The 18,480-nt window shown below is 38.5% G+C and overlaps 2 protein-coding genes across 7 annotated transcripts in view; one reads left to right on the top strand and one right to left on the bottom strand.

Annotated features, from left to right (window-relative positions):
- LOC148644368 (uncharacterized) overlaps positions 1–16,114 on the bottom strand; it is a 38,264-nt gene extending 22,150 nt beyond the window's left edge. The window contains exons 1-6 of one of the 5 annotated variants that reach the window (XM_088613697.1): positions 15,926–16,114; positions 14,567–14,668; positions 11,205–11,393; positions 3,285–3,420; positions 2,850–3,021; positions 180–344 (exon numbers count right to left, since the gene is read on the bottom strand). In XM_088613697.1, the coding sequence (XP_088469823.1) occupies positions 180–344; positions 2,850–3,021; positions 3,285–3,420; positions 11,205–11,360 (629 nt within the window). In that variant the 5' untranslated portion in view covers positions 11,361–11,393; positions 14,567–14,668; positions 15,926–16,114. Of the gene's footprint in view, positions 1–179; positions 345–2,849; positions 3,022–3,284; positions 3,421–11,204; positions 11,394–14,566; positions 14,669–15,833 lie in introns of all 5 variants that reach the window. The other 4 variants (XM_088613695.1, XM_088613696.1, XM_088613693.1 and 1 more) reach the window with 4 other exon arrangements.
- Positions 16,115–16,308: 194 nt separating this feature from the next.
- The window catches only part of smpd3 (sphingomyelin phosphodiesterase 3), a 79,945-nt gene continuing 77,773 nt past the window's right edge, over positions 16,309–18,480 (top strand). For both annotated transcript variants that reach the window (XM_088613722.1, XM_088613721.1), the window contains exon 1: positions 16,309–16,495. The gene's annotated coding sequence lies outside the window, so the exon portion shown is untranslated. The remainder of the gene's footprint in view (positions 16,496–18,480) is intronic.

An 18,480-nucleotide genomic window follows, 5' to 3' on the forward strand; every position in this document is an offset into this window, starting at 1 on the left:
TTGAATATTCTTACACCGATATTGGAAATAAACATTGTGAGTATAGATGAGGGGTCTTAATAATTTCAGCAAATGAAGAAGGAACCAAAGTGCAATAAATCTCCATCATGGTGGGCATGACGCTGTGTGAGACACTAAGAGACCTCACCACTGGTAAGCTGTTCCAGACATATACTTACAGTCGCTTCATTTCATATGTGGCTGCAGCCACTATCAGGGACTCTACCCCTACTGCGGCTGGTGGAATCTCCTCCTCCTGCGATACTTGGAGCCTCTGGGATCGCCTTTGTGTCGCCTTCAAGATGAACTGATTCAATTCATCGTTGAACTTCTCCCAGTCTTGCCTGACGGCATAGAGTGAGAGAGATGGAGGTAAGCAACATGGCTGCCTGATCCACACTGCAACTTCAGCGTAACTCTTGCCAACATATGCAATCACTCTTGCTAGGGCAATTCATTTTATTGATGAGCTCAACAACTTCCCTGCCCTCGCCCTCTGCTCCCTGAATCTTGCTAGGTGACTTCAACAGTCCTCTGTCCAATCTCTACACCTCTGCTGGGTCTGGGTCTGACACTGGTTAAATGGCTCATCTAAATGGTAACGTCTCCTACAGCAAGGTTTTTTCCCATCACCACAATTCTGGTCCAGATGGAAGGGTGCCACCTACTGGTCCACCAGCATCACTAAGAGAAGTAACTGATTTTCTATTCCAGTACTGACCAGGCCCACCCTTGCTTACCATAAGAGATCTGACAGGATCTGACCCAAAGGTGAAAGAAGGATCTCCCAAGTGTTAACCAAAGTATGATTCTAATATATTTTTTCCATCTATTTTCTAACTGCTGTATCCAATACATAGTCAAAGGGGAGCTGCAGCCTATCTCAGCAAGCAGCAGGTGCAAGGCAGGATACACCCTGGATAAGACACCAGTCCTAGCAGGGCACACACAGACACACACAAACACACACCTAGGCCAATTTTCCCAGAAGCCACTTAACCAACAGTCTTTGGACTGTGGGGGGAAACTGGAGCACCCAGAGGAAAGCCAAGCAAACACAAAGAGAACATACAGACTATAACTATACAACTATACAAACTACAAAATATTGCACCCCAAGAACTGATCCTGGACTCTAGCATCGCAAGGCAGTGGTATCCCAAATATATTTTTACTATATTTAATTTAGTAAATTAATATTAATACTAAATTAAAATGCAACAGTTTCAGATTTTAATATATTTAATATTATTATCTATTGTGCTAATAATTGTCCTTATTCACTGTTAATATGGAATATAAACCAGTTTGGTGTTTAAATTACTGCTCTGCTTCCACACTGTGTGACATTTGCATTGCTCTTCCAGTTAGTATTATCTTTGTTATTCTATTATTTAACTTTATTGTTCCTGCTCAACTGTTTCTTGTACGTACAAGTAGCACATTGTCATTTTTCTGCATTGTAACACTGTAAGGCATGCTGGGTAAGGGCATCTGCTAAGCACATAAATAATAAAAATAGATTCAAGGAGATTAAACAGGGAAGATCCCTGCTGGAAGGTCCAAATCTGTACAGAAAAAGGGTAAACAAGGTTTTACAGAACAAGTGGGCCTTGACATTCAGAGTCGATTTTTTTCTCATCTAAACTCAGGTGTGTTTATAACTTCATGTGCAAAAGAAAATTCTGCCATTTTTATCCATATTTTCAGAAGATGAACTGTGCGCAAAACGAGGTCAATTGATGCTCTATGCAGCCTTTTCTGGGGAAATGTAATGCTGAAGTGGCTGCTGTGTGAATTTCCTGGGAATGGGTACTGTGATACGAAAGATGGCAATTTGTCCAGAGGGATAAAAAGACGTGCCTTGCCAAAGCCTGCCTGGGCTCCCACAGTTACTCTCGCTAAACCCAGTTAATCTCATTATCTCTCCTCTATAGCTGTTCATGTCATTGGATATTTGTCTTGTCTGTGTTCGTACTAATCAAGTTCCAAATGTTACTGTATACTTTCATTTTTTGCGTTAAATTTTATTTTTAGGATATTTAAATCGTCAAAGATCAGGCAAATGTTTTTTAAAAAGCAGCGGAAAACGCAAGCTTTCATGACTACCCTCCTGTCACATGTCCCATTCCCCTCTCTAAACCTTCTTTAAGCTGAAGTGTTACATGAATAACGTCCATGATATGGACATCAAACATACCATGCCGCATGGTATTGTCACTTGGTTGACAAAGTCGATAACCATGGATTACAGGTTAATTTCAAATCTGGTCTGAATAAGTCGTTTCCAAACCAGTCCCGTCTTCCCAGACTTCAGCCTATACGGAGATCTAAATATATTCAATCCCCTATGTGGTCAATGTATCATAAGGGCCTTGTCATGTTGACCAAAACACTTCTACAAACAGGCGATGTCCTTATCTAAAAGAAGTGAATACTTATAGTTGTGAACAATGAAGACTATGAGAGGACTTGATTCAAGTTATTGAAACCCTCATAAGCACTGACAAAGTAATCCTGAAGCAATTCCAAAGCAAGCACCAACAGTGAAAAACAAACCAGAAAATAAAAATGGAAACAACAGGGAAGTGTATTTAAAACTGAGAATACAAGGCACCGTTTAACACAAAATGTTGTGGGAGTTTTAAACGAGCTACCCATGTAGTCAAAATTCATACCCTTTTTTCAAGAGACAGCTGGATAAAATCCTCAGATTACAATTACCTAATTGCAAACAAATGAGCCGGAGGAGCCTCCTCCCTTTATTATGTTCTTGTAATTTTCACAGCCAGTACGAAATATATTTGGTTATTTGGTGACTGAAGAAGAGCGCATGCCCATGACTGTACCTGTTAGAGTCCTCCTCTGACTCATCTTCATCATCTGTGCTGCACTCCGCATCACTGAATACTTGAGAGAACCGTCCTTGTGTCTCCTCCCCTGGCTCCTTGTACACCTGGAGAGTGGTGGCGTCAGTGCGGATGGGAAACTGGGCCCGCTGTCTATATTCCTCCAGAACGTCTGAACACAATGAAGGCAAAAGGTGCAAGAGGGCAGGCATTCATCAGATTATGTGCTGCAAAAGTGATGTGGTGTGATGGTGTTTTTAAAGGAGACAAACTCAATGGTCAAACTTGCCATGAAGAAGAGGTTCATTAATTTGACTTTTGACATATATTCCTCATTTCTATTTTGAAATACAAATCTAGATAAGCAATCCATCACAGTAGATAGAAATCTGTGGTGGCTCATGTGACCAGCAATTCTGATTACTTTGCTGGTACCTTGGTGCTGGCGGACCAACACAATAGTGCTGGCTGTGGAGGAGTGGACAGTGGAGTACAGGTCTTCTGGTCCCACGTCAGGCAGGCAGACATCATAAAGTGCAATGACTGCACTCAGGATATCACCATTCTGCACCTGTACAGACAACAGGGGGGAACAGAATCAATCTCTCAGCGTGGCAAAGGCAGTTTGCACAGACAACTAAAATTAACTTCCTGGAAGGACACAGGATACCCTCATTATTTTTGTTATAGACAAGTGTACTGTAGATCTATGAATCTATATAAGTTTTTTCTCCACAACTGATCTTTTACATGTGCAACTTATTCCAGTTGCTTTACCTTTAAAAAATTCTGGACCTGTGGAAAAGCATGAGATCTATGAAACTGATTAACCAATCTGTCCACTAAGTAACTGAGCGTTCAGATAAAAGAAAAGGAAAAGTGGATTAGATCTACCATCCAGCTTAAAAGACCTAGAACAGTTCTTAGTTTGGCAATAGAGTCTCAAACCCAACCGGCCTGGAAACAAAACAGGACAAAATAATTATTCTGATTGCAACCTCGGTAAGTTGAAACCGAATGATAAAATGAGAATTGTTATACAGTACAGGTTTGTTATTAATAATAAAAATAATGCTGTTTTCAAAGTTTTGAGGTTCAACTGTGACCAACATCTGAAACCTAAAAACATTTCCCCTTAAAGAGCTCTGTTTCAGCCACACTGGCTGAGTCATCTCACTCATTTCTTCCCACAGTGCTGATTAATCAATCCAAAAGTCTTGCAGCTGTCCTTCCGTAATCACATCACTCAGTGTTTCCAGAAGCTATGGTCTGAATAATGAAATACCTGTTTCACATAGGCCTGTTAGTAAACAAACACATAAAATAACAGTCCAGTTCTGAGAATGAGGAACAACAATAGAAATATAACACCACAAACTTGATTTTCAGTCTTCGGAAGGCATTAGCATGTTGTTTTATAATACTTCATGGTCCAGGGCCAAATTCCACCTCAGTGGGTCTCTGTATAGAGTCTGCATGGTCTCCCTTGTGTTTTTTTTGTTCACAAGGACATGTAAGTTAGGTTTAGTTGGCTATTAGAAAATATTTTCATTCTAGGGTGGGATTTAATTCTTGTGGGGTGTTCCCAGTATAACCAGTACCTGCTACATGGAACTGTAGAGCTCAATGAGCACAACAGGATGAAAGGCCTTTCTCCTGTACACTTTGCAATGTTCTGATATCCCAAGTGAATCCTCCTCTCACCTGTCCCTGGCCACAGGAAGCCTTTGGGATCCCAGTGCAGAAAGTACTGTATCTGTTCATTTGTCATTCAATTTACAGTACATAGATGAAGATTCTTCTCTTACGGACAGCCTGTACACCTCAAAAGTATTCTAGGAGACGTGCCAAGCACAGTATGTTGTTTGAGATATTTCACGCCTGAGTCAGTTTGTATAGTGTAACAGCACTTTTAATGGATACCAAATAGCATCTGTAGTGCTATTCAGATTGCCTACAACAGTGATTCGTTATCATCTTGATATGTCAGAAATGGCTCTCAGGGCATATTAAAAGTTATGGGGGCTTACACTGCCTGTTTACGTGTACACAAATTAATTAAAAGGGATGAGTCCATGGATTGTTCAGGGCTGTTTGCGTGCAGTGTGAGGAGAGATATGAACTCTCGGAAATATGACCTATATTTTAACTTGTTTCTACAGCTTGAACGCTTTTGAGTCTGTGTGTAATGAGGAGTGCTTTATCTCCTGTATTCAAGCCTATTTAATATTCTTGCAATAAATCTAACAGCCAAAGACAAAGACAAAAGCAAATGAGAAAAAAAAACGCATGGTTAATAATATTCTCATTTCCACAACATATCAATGAGAATATACAGTATAAAATGAAATAAAGGCCAATGAATGTTTGTGCACATTGTACACATAATGTCAAGTTAACCCTTTATAATGTGGAAAAACATCTACACATCCTATTGTTTCTTAATTCTAACTTGAACATTTAGAGGAATATACCAACATTATCAAGACAACAGACCAAATAAGAAAAAACAGCTGTTTAATACATGTGGAATATGGTGTATTCTCACACTTGGCCTCAATGTCTAATGCACTTCCAAAACAGCCATTTTCTACCTCTTTTTTATTAGATGATCAGGGAAATACTATGCCATTCAACCTCTAGACCTACTCCCAGAGCAAGCAGGGAGAACGGTCTATTGTCTTTTCCTCTTTCACAGCTTTAATTTCCCCAAAGGTATTGTACATAGCTGAAGCCTTGACTGACTAAGCCAATATATTTTCAATTATTCAAAATATTTCTAAATATTCGCAATACAAATATTTTGAAATAATTTCGAGACACCTCTTTCCTTGTGTCTGGCCCACTGGCAGTTAATGGGACCATGATATTCCAGTTTCCAGAGGTGCATCATGTGGCACTACAGTACAAATACAAGCCCTGAATGTAAAATTCCATCAATAAGGGCAGAACTCAGTCATCTGTTTGCTGCATACAAGGTGTTCATCAAAAACTGACTGCCCAAGTCAAAACTTCTACCCCTCCTTCATGTGGAATTGTGAGGGCATTGCAGTGGGGATTGAATCCTTTACTGGGCTGAACTTTTATATCAGAAGGAGTTAGGATTCAGAGGGTGGACACATCCACTGGACATATCCCTGCTGACCTTTGCCCCACTTTCAATAGTCTTGAAACAACTACAACCTCCTGCATGTTCATGTATCAATATTGGCTTGCAGGCAGATACCACGACATAAAATCCTTGTCCAGGTAATTTTCTTCATACAGCACATCTGTGTGCGCGGTTTCCTGTGTGACATTATAAATGCCAGACATTGGGTTTGTGTTCACTATATTCTGTATGTTGCATAGGTAATCTTCCACTGCTGTAAACTACTCCCTACGTCAGCCTATGATCCAAATATGACCCTGCAAATTTAAAGTTTGATGTGCAGTATAACACATAATCCTCTTTGAGTGTTAAACCTCTGATTCACACTGGCAGGTGGGGACACACTGGTGGTGGTGGGTGGGAGTCCCCATTACTGTACCTGTACAGAACTTTGAGCAGAGATTCCAGAAGAGTACTACAGAATATAAGTGTAAGGAATTATTTTATTCATTATTATTAATTTTTATTATTTCAAGTTTAATTTCTATGCAAATGGTGAAAGGCTAAAAACCTTAAAAACTGTCCCTCCAAACTCTCCCAAATCATAAGCAACCACCAAGAAACTGCCCACCTGCTAAGCCAATTAATATGATACCCACAGTGATTGCCTAGTGTAACATAAATTAAACATTAATACTGTGACAGCTGCAAGTTGTCACTCAAGATTTAATTTAGCATGCACTTGAGATTTAATATGATGGCCACAAATACTATTTTAAAACCTTTAATAGCTTCTATGCTTTTTAATTGCTAATTGCAAGTATTTTTACAATAATTAATAATATTGATATATAGATATTATAGAATTACAATTAACATATGGCTAAATGATACTGGCATTTACTTGCACATTAAAACATTTAAAACTGGTTCTTAGCTCTGGAGCTTTAATGAAACTACAAAAGAGGGACAGTATTGCTGAACCTTCTTGTTCCATTTCAATACAAACAATTTGGCTGAGGCAGTCATCCGTTACAACACAGAAGTTCAAACACAACCAAAAGTGGCGTTGCAAAGCTTTGATAAGAAAGGTCATCGTACAAAAGGGTTCAATAAAATACCAATCACTACATCTAATCTAGTAGGTCTACATGCATATACTTATATATATATATATTAATCTTATGAGACAAGGACTCTTGCTCCTGTATCCATTTCAATTGTTCTTCAATGAGGTGGCTTAAACCCAATGAAAACAGAATCTGACTTCCAATTACTTCAGAGGGCACTGCCAACCTTCAGTTCTTTTGTACACCAGGTGGGTACTAGATACTTAACCAAGAATGGTGGATCTTAACCAAGAATTACGAATTGGGAAGATAAAGAACAGAAATAGAATTACTATGGAAAATGCATCATCAATGGCAAGAGCTGATCTTCAACTCCCTGTGGAGTGCTGCTGCAGGAGCTGAATTCCCATTATTAGACCATTACTCCTGTAATTTCTGGAGCTGGCGGTGATAACAATCCGGACATGATTGAGCCGTGATAATACGTCTGGCTGCTCACTCCAGCGGAAATTAAGTGACAAACAAAAAGGTATTAAAGTGATTTCCACTGGTTATTTAACTATTCATAATATCTCATATCTCAGATCAGTAAAGATTTTTTATTATTATTCATTTAAGCCTTGTCTTTTAGGTACACAAAAATATACTGCAACACCACTTCTCACTCAGAATAGAAAACTCACACACTGATAATTATACATCCAGAGAATTTTATTTCCCTGGTTACCACAGAACATCATGTCCTTGCAGTTTCCTGCATATTTGTCACACATGTTTACTATGTTTCATATCTCCCTTCATCTTTGTGGGTGAGTGCTTGTCTTTTCAATTCCAATTGTATGTCTTGTTGCATTCAATAGCTAAAAAAGGATACAAAAGTTTATTTTTCTAACAGTGGCATTCAAATTTAAGAAAGCAGGATGCTTTATTACAACAAACTGGGCTTTGGACCTTCAATTTTAAATACCAATGTTCTAACCTTCAAATATGTCAGGCTGTTTAGCAGGGCTTCTTTTATCACTTGTACATAGAAGCCTGATATATCAGCTTGGATAATACTTAGTATTACATATCACTGCACAGTATGTAGAACTCACAGTAGGTAGCAGTAGAGACAATACTATTTGTTATTATTTCAGTGTTTTATCTTGGAAGAAAAGTATGTGGTCAAACTCTGCATTTCTAACATTAAATTTTGCAATGTTGAAAAATGATTTACTTTCAATTGTGCTACTAGTCCAATGCTTCAGACACCACACAGTAAACTTTAATCAAATATTTAAACAGGTAGATTATGACTTGAAAATATGGGTTGCGCTTCCTTGGACAACTTTGTTTTGGTTACAGAATTTCTCTTCACTAAAGTGGTTAAGTTCTTTGGCAGGCCTGGGTTTGAAAACTTTTAATTTTATTATTACACACGTTTGTTTTGTACTCTACTTGTTTAATGCTGACATGCCAGTATCTTGGCATTCACTTCATGTATCTCCATGATATAGAAGATCACATTTAGGCTTCCGTAATTACACAATTAATTAAGATTGTAAATTTACAAAATCACAGAAATAAGAGATCATCAGTTCCTTACAGGTGATTATCCTAGTCATTGAATGATCCAGGTAAATATTTTCTTTTAGCTTAAAATATGGCAAGATGTACAGATCAGTTGAATGAATATACACAGTATGATGATGCTTCTGCTGTTTCTTACAGTGCCACAGTGCATTCAGTGCCACTCTATAATTGATAAGAGCATACTGTACACTTGCCAAATAAAGCATTAGTGTGTGCTCGGTTGCTATGAACTGTCTCAATTATGCTGTTTGAGCACTATAAAGGGCTAGCTATTATGTGTCAACAGGGACGCGTTAACAAACAAAGCCATTCACTTCGAACCATGGGCAAGCAGAAGAATGCCAGTGACTCTACAACTAAATTGAAAGCAATGTACTGAGTACATACAGTACATACCTGTACTAAGTACAGTATATACATTGCTCTTTATCAGCTGATTGAAATTTACATAACTCTTTCTTTAATGCAGACATGCAAATATTCCACCCTACATTTTTCTATGCTATTTTGTGTTGAGTTTTTTATTTGATAGGCTATGTTCTTGTCCAGATAGTGGGTCACTTTTTTCTTAAACAAGCACTGGTCAGTGCCTACAGCCTCTTCAAAAAGAGTAAAGGAATCTGTTATGTTTAGAGACTATGAAATTTGAAAAATGTTTTGTTGATTGTTTGCTTGTTTTATCAGCACCAGATATTCATGACAGATATTGATTCCTCTCTTGTCTAATTAGGCTTTTAAAAGCAGGTAGAGAAAACTGAAAACACATTAAAAGCTGGCAGGCCCAAATATAAGTAGCTCATAAACCACATAAACTTCTTCTGCAACCCTAGACAGTCTGCCAGGCGTGTAACTGGAATGGGAACAGCCCCAAAGCACTGCCGACAGGCAGCATCTACACACTGATCAAGCTATAGGAAACTACACAACTACACAGATCACTGCATCATTTTGCAGCACAGCTACAGTACCTCCTAATTTGACCATTTCTGTCAACTAAATGTAAGTCATACAGGAGATTTTCCCTCACTTGTCCCCAGCCATGGATCTGCTTGAGACTGCCTCATTTTGCTGTGCAAGTGTCCTGTACTGGATTATTCTCCTGGTTTTCTTCATTGCACTTCTGCATCTTGTGCTTGTATGAAGGTTATCCTGTACTGCACAATATAAAGTTCTAGATATTAAGGTTTTCCTTGTATGTGAAACACACCATTATTTTGTGAACAGATTATTTTCCAGAACAAAACAAATTCGATACAAATCCCCCTCATCCCTGCATACCACTCCTGGCTCCATCAATCAGTTACACATCTGTCATCCCTGCCCCTCATTACATCTTTCTTTTTCTTTTGACATCTTCCTGACTTTCCTGCAGTGGCAGAAATCCAGTGCTGTACTCCTAAACTGTACTCCCCACAAGTCCCAGCAACACAAACCTCCATATCCAATGAGATCAGGGAAGGAAATACAGAGGTTCCCAGTGGAAACAAGACACATTTTGGTAACTACTACTCTTTTATGTATCTTGTATAGAGTTGAAAGTATAATTCTGGCCAGTATATGAAATTTCCTATTATATGCCAGCATAAGGAAGGGGCTAAGTACTTTTGGTTGAGGGGAAATAATACACATCTGTTCTGCAAGACTGCTTTTGATATATACTGTAAACAGTTTTGCCTACAATCCATAGTACAGGATATCAAAAAATGGAGAAACGCCAGTCTCAGGACTATTGAACCCTGGAAGCTTCTAATCCACTCCATCTTCTTAATGAGATGCCCAGGTTACTATCCATTTAATAATTAAAGCTCTGTGGGTTGACTTTGTCATTCTTTCAGGTTTTCTGAATGCTTTCTTCTATGGCTCCTGGTGTTTTGTAAAGTTTGTTTTTCTTTCTTTGTTTTCCTTACAATAATGACCAATGTTATCCTTTCGATAATGCAACTGTCAAAACTCATCACACTACTCAGCAATGCAGCAAACATGTTTCACAAAGGATCCCTTAATTGGAATTCAATGCATAAAATAAAACATTCTGCTGGCCTTTTTTCACTTTCCATACAATGATGTGCCAATATAAATGCATATGTTCTTTCTAGAGGCTGGGTCCTAGTTCACAACTGTATACTATATGACATGCAGACCTATATTAAGACATAGTACTTATTACTATGCTTTCTGGAAAAAAGGTCCACAAAACTCAACTTATTCAACATTTTCAGGGGACGATGTAGTTTGAGGATTCTGCATGCCTACATTTATAAATAGTCGCGTGGTCATGGTTTGTGTTAGTCTTCTCAAAGAGCATGCATAGCTCTTCCCACAGTATATAACAGTTAAAAACTACGATATATACAGTATTTCTATTTTTTAAAAAATCACACATGGATCATACACTGACATGCAGCAATTTGTTAAGACATTCACCTCCACAGCAGATAGAGACCAAGGAAATGTTGGAAAATTTTAAATTATATTGTTGCTTTTTGGGGGGTTCTTAATGGCCGTTGGCTTAGTACAAGTAACCACTAATAGACTCTTCTCTATAAAATAATAACTCTTCTATATAACATAATAGCTTCAAAAGTGGCTTTCTTGGAACAGATGTAATCTGGATATTACCTGTGGAACGACAGATGGTGCAGAAGACATCCGGAGTAACTGACGGAAGTTCACTCTAATGGGCAGTACAGTAAATGTCTTCTGATTACCCTCACTGTCTTGTTGCTGTTGTTTGAAGACCACAGCAGGAAAACAGACAACATTGCCTTCTGCCATTCGAGGTGCTGATTGTCACCGTACCAAAGAAGCCTGCAGGACAACAAAGATTAACATTTTGCAGCATGAAAAAGCTGTCAACCCAAGACAATAGACCATCTTCGTTACGACAGTTCTAAACAAATTATCTGATAAGATGCGATATTTAATATCAAAACTACACATGTACATCATAACTGGGGGGGGGATATTTGGAAAGACATGCCTCCTGTGTCATCTCAAGCCCTGAGGAAGGTCTCTGTAAAATACAGTTTGGTGCTCCTCTTATAACAGCACTTGTTCCTTTTTCGAAAACACTGAGGAACATGATACATTTATTGCCTGTGACTTGGGTTTGTGGTGTACTGTACATGTATGTAAATGGGGTGAAGACCAGAACACTACACAGAATTAGAAATGTATGTACTGTACCCTTCACCTGCAGTGAACATTGGTGTGTTTAAACGACTTTCTTTATTGAATGTTTGTTCACTCTCTTTGAATGTTAAGTGCATTGGTCCTAAGGGGAAGTGTAAATTGAGCGAAATATCAAGACCAAATACTGAAGACATGATAGAGTGATGAAAATGCAAAATTATTCATTTGGTAACATTATTATGCACTGAGATCAAGATTATGCATTCTTCTTATGCAATTGTATAATCAAATAATCCCAAAGGATCTGTTAAATACTTCTACTCCATGTTTTGTGATTTAAATTCTGGTGGGATGATAATTATTCTTCAGTTACAATTAAATAAAGTAGTTTAGTCAGTTTAGCACTCTTCATATGTACAGTAACTCCCAGGGTGCAAAGGAATAATGGAACAGTTTTGAAAAGCAGACTCAAACATGTTTCTAAAAAAAGTGACAATTGTGCTGGAGTTTTTAATATGAATCGAAACCATTCTCCTATGGCAACTGGATAGTAGCTCTAGCAACAAGCTTTCAAACAGCAAATCTCTGAAAAACAGAGACGGTTTCACAAACCACTTCCAGATAACTGCTAAATCCAATTCAACAAAACCTAGGCTAACAGAATCCAATACCTGTCTTAAATGATTTGATGATGTACTGTAGTGGATAGTTACATTTATGGATTTTGGTATTGTATACCAATTTAGCGGTTCTGCAATAATCACTTAGACAAATTGTAACCATTGTTTCAGATTATACCATCACAGTCTCTCCATTGGCGTGGCTCACTGGCGATGTCCCAAATTTTGAGCCACGATTCAAAGTTCTAACGAGTCCTAGGCAAGATGGCAGCATCGCTCCACTGTGTCCATGCCCATCACTGCTTTTCATCTTATCATTCTGGCCCCCCATCCCAAAAATCAAGGGCAAGATGACCCATAAAAAACTAAATATAACAAAACCATAATTATCCCATTTTCATGTAAGCTCCCATTTTCCCATGTCATGTTTATCTACTGTATTTAAGTGTTTTAAACATTATTTTTTAAAGTGCAGAGAGTACTTAGAAAATTCGATCAAGAATTCAAGAATGAAAACCAAGCGGCCCCTCAAGGCAAGGGTTGAGAATCACTGACCCCATGCACTTCACCCCAGCAACTTTTTGCTAGTTTTCCAAAGAAGCTCATTACTACACTTGTTTAGAGAAATAGTTTGGATGTTGATCGAGCTAATTGTCAGTCCACTGAGGTTTACTTCTATGGGTAGTATACATCAAAGAGAGGGATACCCCAGCACATAACATACTGTAACATTTCTAAATGTAGCTGGAAATTTGTAGCTTTTATTAGACATTCAGATTAAATGTTGTACTGTAACTATGTTCCAAACACTTAAGACTCATGTTGTGTATATTTGTTAGGTTATGTTACTGGGGAATGCTTTAACACATTATTAAGATGTCAGATTCTTACAAAGCTGACAAGCAGCAAAGGGAATCACTGGCTTTGAGCCTCACTAAGATAGAACCTATTAAATGTGAGAAGAGTTGACAACTGCATCTGTTAATTGTAAAATAGATTGAATTAGTTTGCCAGTTAAATACCCCAATGCACATCTTTTGTCAGATGAAATACTGTGAATCTGACAGTTACCCCAAAGCAAGTAAGACAGTGCATTAATGGTAATCAAGTAACATTCATATTTTATAAAAATGTTAAGGAAATACTAATCATTCTGGCATAAATCAGAAGTGACAGTACAGCACTTTTTTAATCTTTACTTTGCAGTACTGCAGAGTCCGAGCTGGCCCAGTGTTTTCGTTTTCAGCTATGATATACAGTTACTTCACCAGCAGTATTAGTAACTTACACACGGCCAAGCACAAATCAAAGATTCTAGGCAAGACACCAAATTACATTTTGTGCTGCGAAGAGTGAAATATATTGTTGCGCACACACAAATAAAATTAAAATTAAGCACTGAGCATTTTCTACTAAGGCATCGCAGATGATTTGAGCACGGAACAATGTGCCATACTTCCAGAATGCTTGCGCTCCAATCCCCCGTTTGTCAGGAGTGAAAAGCAAAGGAGTCAGTCAGAGGATGACACCTAAAGAGAAATGCCACAATCCAGGAAGTGGAACTTCCAAGAAGTACAGACCGCACATGCAGCACAGTACCACTGGCAGTGGACATTATACTATAGGTCTGGAGGTAAAGCAAAGACAAAAACAGAGGGTCTGTTTTCTACCTGAAGCAATCTCTCCTTATAAACACCTTCAGTTAAAAATCAAACTGTTAACACTATAAAACACTATAAATAATTATATAAATTGAATAGATTCACTATGATCTTAGTCAGCCAAAATTCAGCAGTGAATCAAAATCACTAGCTGCTTAAGATGTTTTACACAAACTTGTAGTGAAAAGTATCCCCTTGTTTCCCTGCACACCCTGAATGACTCCCTGCTGTCCCCTGGACAAATCATTGTCCAGTGTTGATTTAAAACACAGCAGATACTTGGACTTGAAAAGAAATGTGCGAGAGATGGAAAGCTGTCCAGCAGACATAAAATCAGCTGAGTGGCCAAAGAGGCACTGTCAGGGAAAACAACTGAGATGAGAGCAGTGATGCAATGATATCGTGATCGATTGAGCTGCTAATGACCAAGTAATTCCCTAAAAGCCTTTTTTTAATCCCAGGCAAAATGGCAAAACCTGGCCGCACCAAATTGTTCTTGCAAATAAAGTATATCAGAAAATCATTTTTGTAAAAAAGCAGAAGTGTGTGGTCTTACACTAAAACCTACCTAGCTAAGCTGGGTTTGTACTGTATATGCCAACGTCAACACAGATCCTGAGGTTGATTTCCTGGATCCTTCAAGATTTGACAGGATTAAATCATAACCTATCTGCAATGAAAAGAGCAGGAGAGCAAAATCAATCAGAATGCCTCATCTACTTTCTAACATATTATGCTCTTCTAATCCAAGTTCATTGTTCAAATTATTTTTGTAGAAACTTTGTTGTATTCTGATGCATTAAACATTTTACAAAAACTGACATTTAGTCTTACGATAATCAATTATTTTGAACAGATTATTTAGTCAAATTTCTCTTCTATTGTCTAATTGACATACTGTGCAAAATGTGGTACAACTGTCAGACCAACTACTGTTACTATCCCTTTGATGTTTTGGAATATCAAAATGTGACACTTGAATCATATCGAAGTGCAGGCTCTGCGTAACTAAATCTTGACTCATGAGCCTTCCCACTTAATAAGGCTTTGATATCACAGTTTATTTACTAACAGTAAGCTTGATTTAATTGAGACACCAAAGCAGACTAAATAAGAGAGGGAAATGCTTAATGCACTTTTTGACTAATACATGCTTATGCTGAATTTGTAAAAAAAAATACCCATTGGTTATTTGCATAAGGATTAAACATTCAGATGTTTTCGACATCTATATCTGGACTTTGAGTGTACAATTTACTGAGATCGGAAAGACGCGAGTTTATGTAAAACTCGTTTTACCAAAGATCCTTATTTTTCCATGCAATTTACATGTTGCTGATGCCTTAGAGAGAATTTTACACTTGTGATCCACGAGTAAGAGAGTGTTGAGTGTCAACTTTCATGTCTTCAGAGAAAAAACAACATTGATAAAAAAAACACGTTTCAAAACAATATTAGGTGTCGAGAAAGTTTTAACGGACGTTCTCAAAGCTGGTCTGGAGTCCTTACTTTTTATTAATATACTGGTATTAATATAGATCTAAAATATGCTATATTATTGTCGTATATACATTTAAAAAACGGAGTGTATCGTGCGGTACACAATTAGTTCAGTGATTGTACTACCGTCCAAGCAGTTCAACTTTATAAACATAATATTCCGTTACGAGTAGAACTGCATTTGTTGAATGCAATAAATATTACGGACAAAGACGGTTCTACAAGTTGAAAGAACCAGGCGAGTAAGAAAAACTGCAATAACAACGACAACAATAACAACATAACAGTTTAACTCCACTTTTTTTGATACATCATAAAACTAAAATAATACCTACTGTATATAGTAAAGGACAAAGTTAGGAGCACAGCAGGTGATATAGTTTTTTATTCATATCACCATTGAAATTTCCATATACAGTACCCTTACCTTTTTCTCTTCCGCTTTAAGGCAAACACTGTTGACGGTAGCTATGGATACCGTGTACCAAGCTTCCCTTTGCTTTCTGGGAAATGTAGTCCCCTGTCTAAGCCGTTGAGTTTCCAGGTCTTTGGGAAAGGTAGCCTGTAAACCAGTGCTTTATTTGTGTCATTTGTATTTATAGGAGAGGCGTCTTGAAATGAAAACATTAATTTTAGTTATAAAACCAGAAATATCAAACTCCCTGTGAAGTTGGTCCTAACTATAGATCTCGGTCTGTGATATCGGGTTTCACCCAATCAGGTGGGAGAGAGCTGGGTGACAGAGAAAGTTGGACTGATTGGCCGAGACCTCATTGGGGGCGTGGCTTCCGTGCCAGTATGACGTCAAAGGAGCTGTTCAAGACTGGTGGTGCTGGAAGAGCACAATTCAGTGAGCGGAACTCGGGGCAGTATATGGACCTTTTCCCTTCTCTGCATTAGAATGGGAACATATCGAAAGGATCCTGTCTGGGCTCGCGAAAGTGACTGACGCCAACGCAGAGCTCCACACGCTCCAGGCTGGTCTTCACCAGAAACGGTAATTTCGCTCAGTCGCCTCTTGTTCATGCCACGAGTTGGAAGGATGAAGGGGGGAATTGCAGTGAGGCACGACCACGTTGAGCTGGCCATCACTAATCCCAAAAGGCATTTTACGGGCTCCTTTACATTGACTACTCTCGTCTTCCCGCGGTGTGTGAGCCAGTCTGGGTAATCTTTGTGCCAACAGGCTCAACGCGTGCCGCTGCTATTTGAATACTGTCTGCTCTGTATTTGCATGTGTTGGGACTGCAGGGAAGGACTTGCTGTGTCAATAGGTAGGGCGGGCGCTTCTTGTCCTAGGCTGTATCTGAGTCGCTGTACGAGTGTGAGTGAATGTAGATACTGTATGAGGTAGATACGGTCCGTCTCACCTCCCTTCCCCCAGGGGTACAAACGAGTACTCCAGCTGTACACGAGGCCGTGCTGCCGCGTTCATCGCTGTCATTTAGACAGGGACTCCTGCTCTGCACTGGTTGTCAGGCTTTTGTCGCGATCTGCATTTTTTTAATTTCCTTTGAAATTGCAGGAAGTATTTCACGTTCCCTTTTACAGCCGTAAAGCTGTAACAATGAAACAGTGAAATACAGCTTAAGGCACGTGACGCTATATTTGCCTCTATTTCTACTTTGCAATTAAGTTACCGGGAACATTTTTCCTCAGACGTCTGCCGATTCAAACCAAGCTGGTTTAGGAAATGTGTAAGGTCGTGCTTCGCAGATTCTGCATGATCAGAGCCCCTCGCATTTAGAAACCATCGATTCGGCAAGGCGTGGTTCTTCGTCACTTTAACTACACGTTTCCTTACATGCAGTGTCTGCTTTTGTAGCTTTAAATGTAAAAACGGAGCAGAATGACGAGCGAATACCCTGTGTCTGGCAGGACGTTCAGCAAAGATACTAAGTAAATTACATTAATGCGCTCTGTTAATTAATAGATTGCCTGCTGCCTGTAAGGTTGCTAATTGTGCTTTTTTAAAATCCGAGTCAGCATTTAAGGGTGCTGTACATCACTTGAAATAATTGCGCTGCGATCAATCAGACGATAGAGTTGGATCATTTTAAACGCGTTTATCAGCCCTGTGATAAACGCAATACACGGTTCAATAATGAAATAGATTCTATTATATGAAATAGTATTATATTCATATCACAGAAATGTCAGTGATTTGCTGGGTGAAGGGGTCGCCTTTTATGGTTTTACATAGAGTAGTATCAAACAGGTTAGACGAACCGAAGTCATTCTTGTTACTGGCCAGCTACTATACATTAATACGACAAAATACAGTACGTGAGTATACTGGTGTGTGAGAGTGGAAGTAAGTTAGTGAGTCTGGAAGTACAGCCTACAGAGATTTACACTAATGACTGCATGTTGGCATGGACGGGGATACTGTACGTCAATCCGTACATTCTCGGGTTTGGATTTAAAGGTGGAATTTCTGAATACTGCACGAGAGAATCTCCTGTCAAACAATGAAAAAAGCTTGTATCAAGTTTACAATGCCGAATACACAGAGGAAACTACAGACAATATCGAAGAGACAATATCGAATAAGGAGTAAGCAAATGGCTTACAACGAAACCGAGGCCCACTTAAAGTTGAACTTAGAGGGCCTGACAAAGTTATGGTTTGGGAAAAGAAGTAAAATTAATAATAATAATAATAATAATAATAATAATAATAATAATAATAATAATAATAATTAAGTCAAATATTACACTACGCATTTTGATAAGACTCACGTTTTACTGTTGTTGCCTTTGTCATTCAGAAAACGTGTACTATTTAAGAATGGTCACGATTCCTTGTCTCACGATCAGTTGTCTCATTCAAAGACAAGTTACACCGTAAATAAAACCCCGCTCTATACCCTCTTCTGACTCATCCTTTTGACGATATCCATTAGTGAGTTTTTTTTTTAATTAAGGGCGATTTCTGCTTTTACGGTCTTGCCAATAGTCCCATAGTTTTCAGTGTACCCTG

This window comes from Lepisosteus platostomus, chromosome 20, assembly GCF_059453375.1.
Source record: "Lepisosteus platostomus isolate fLepPlt1 chromosome 20, fLepPlt1.hap1, whole genome shotgun sequence".
NCBI classification, from domain to species: domain Eukaryota; kingdom Metazoa; phylum Chordata; class Actinopteri; order Semionotiformes; family Lepisosteidae; genus Lepisosteus; species Lepisosteus platostomus.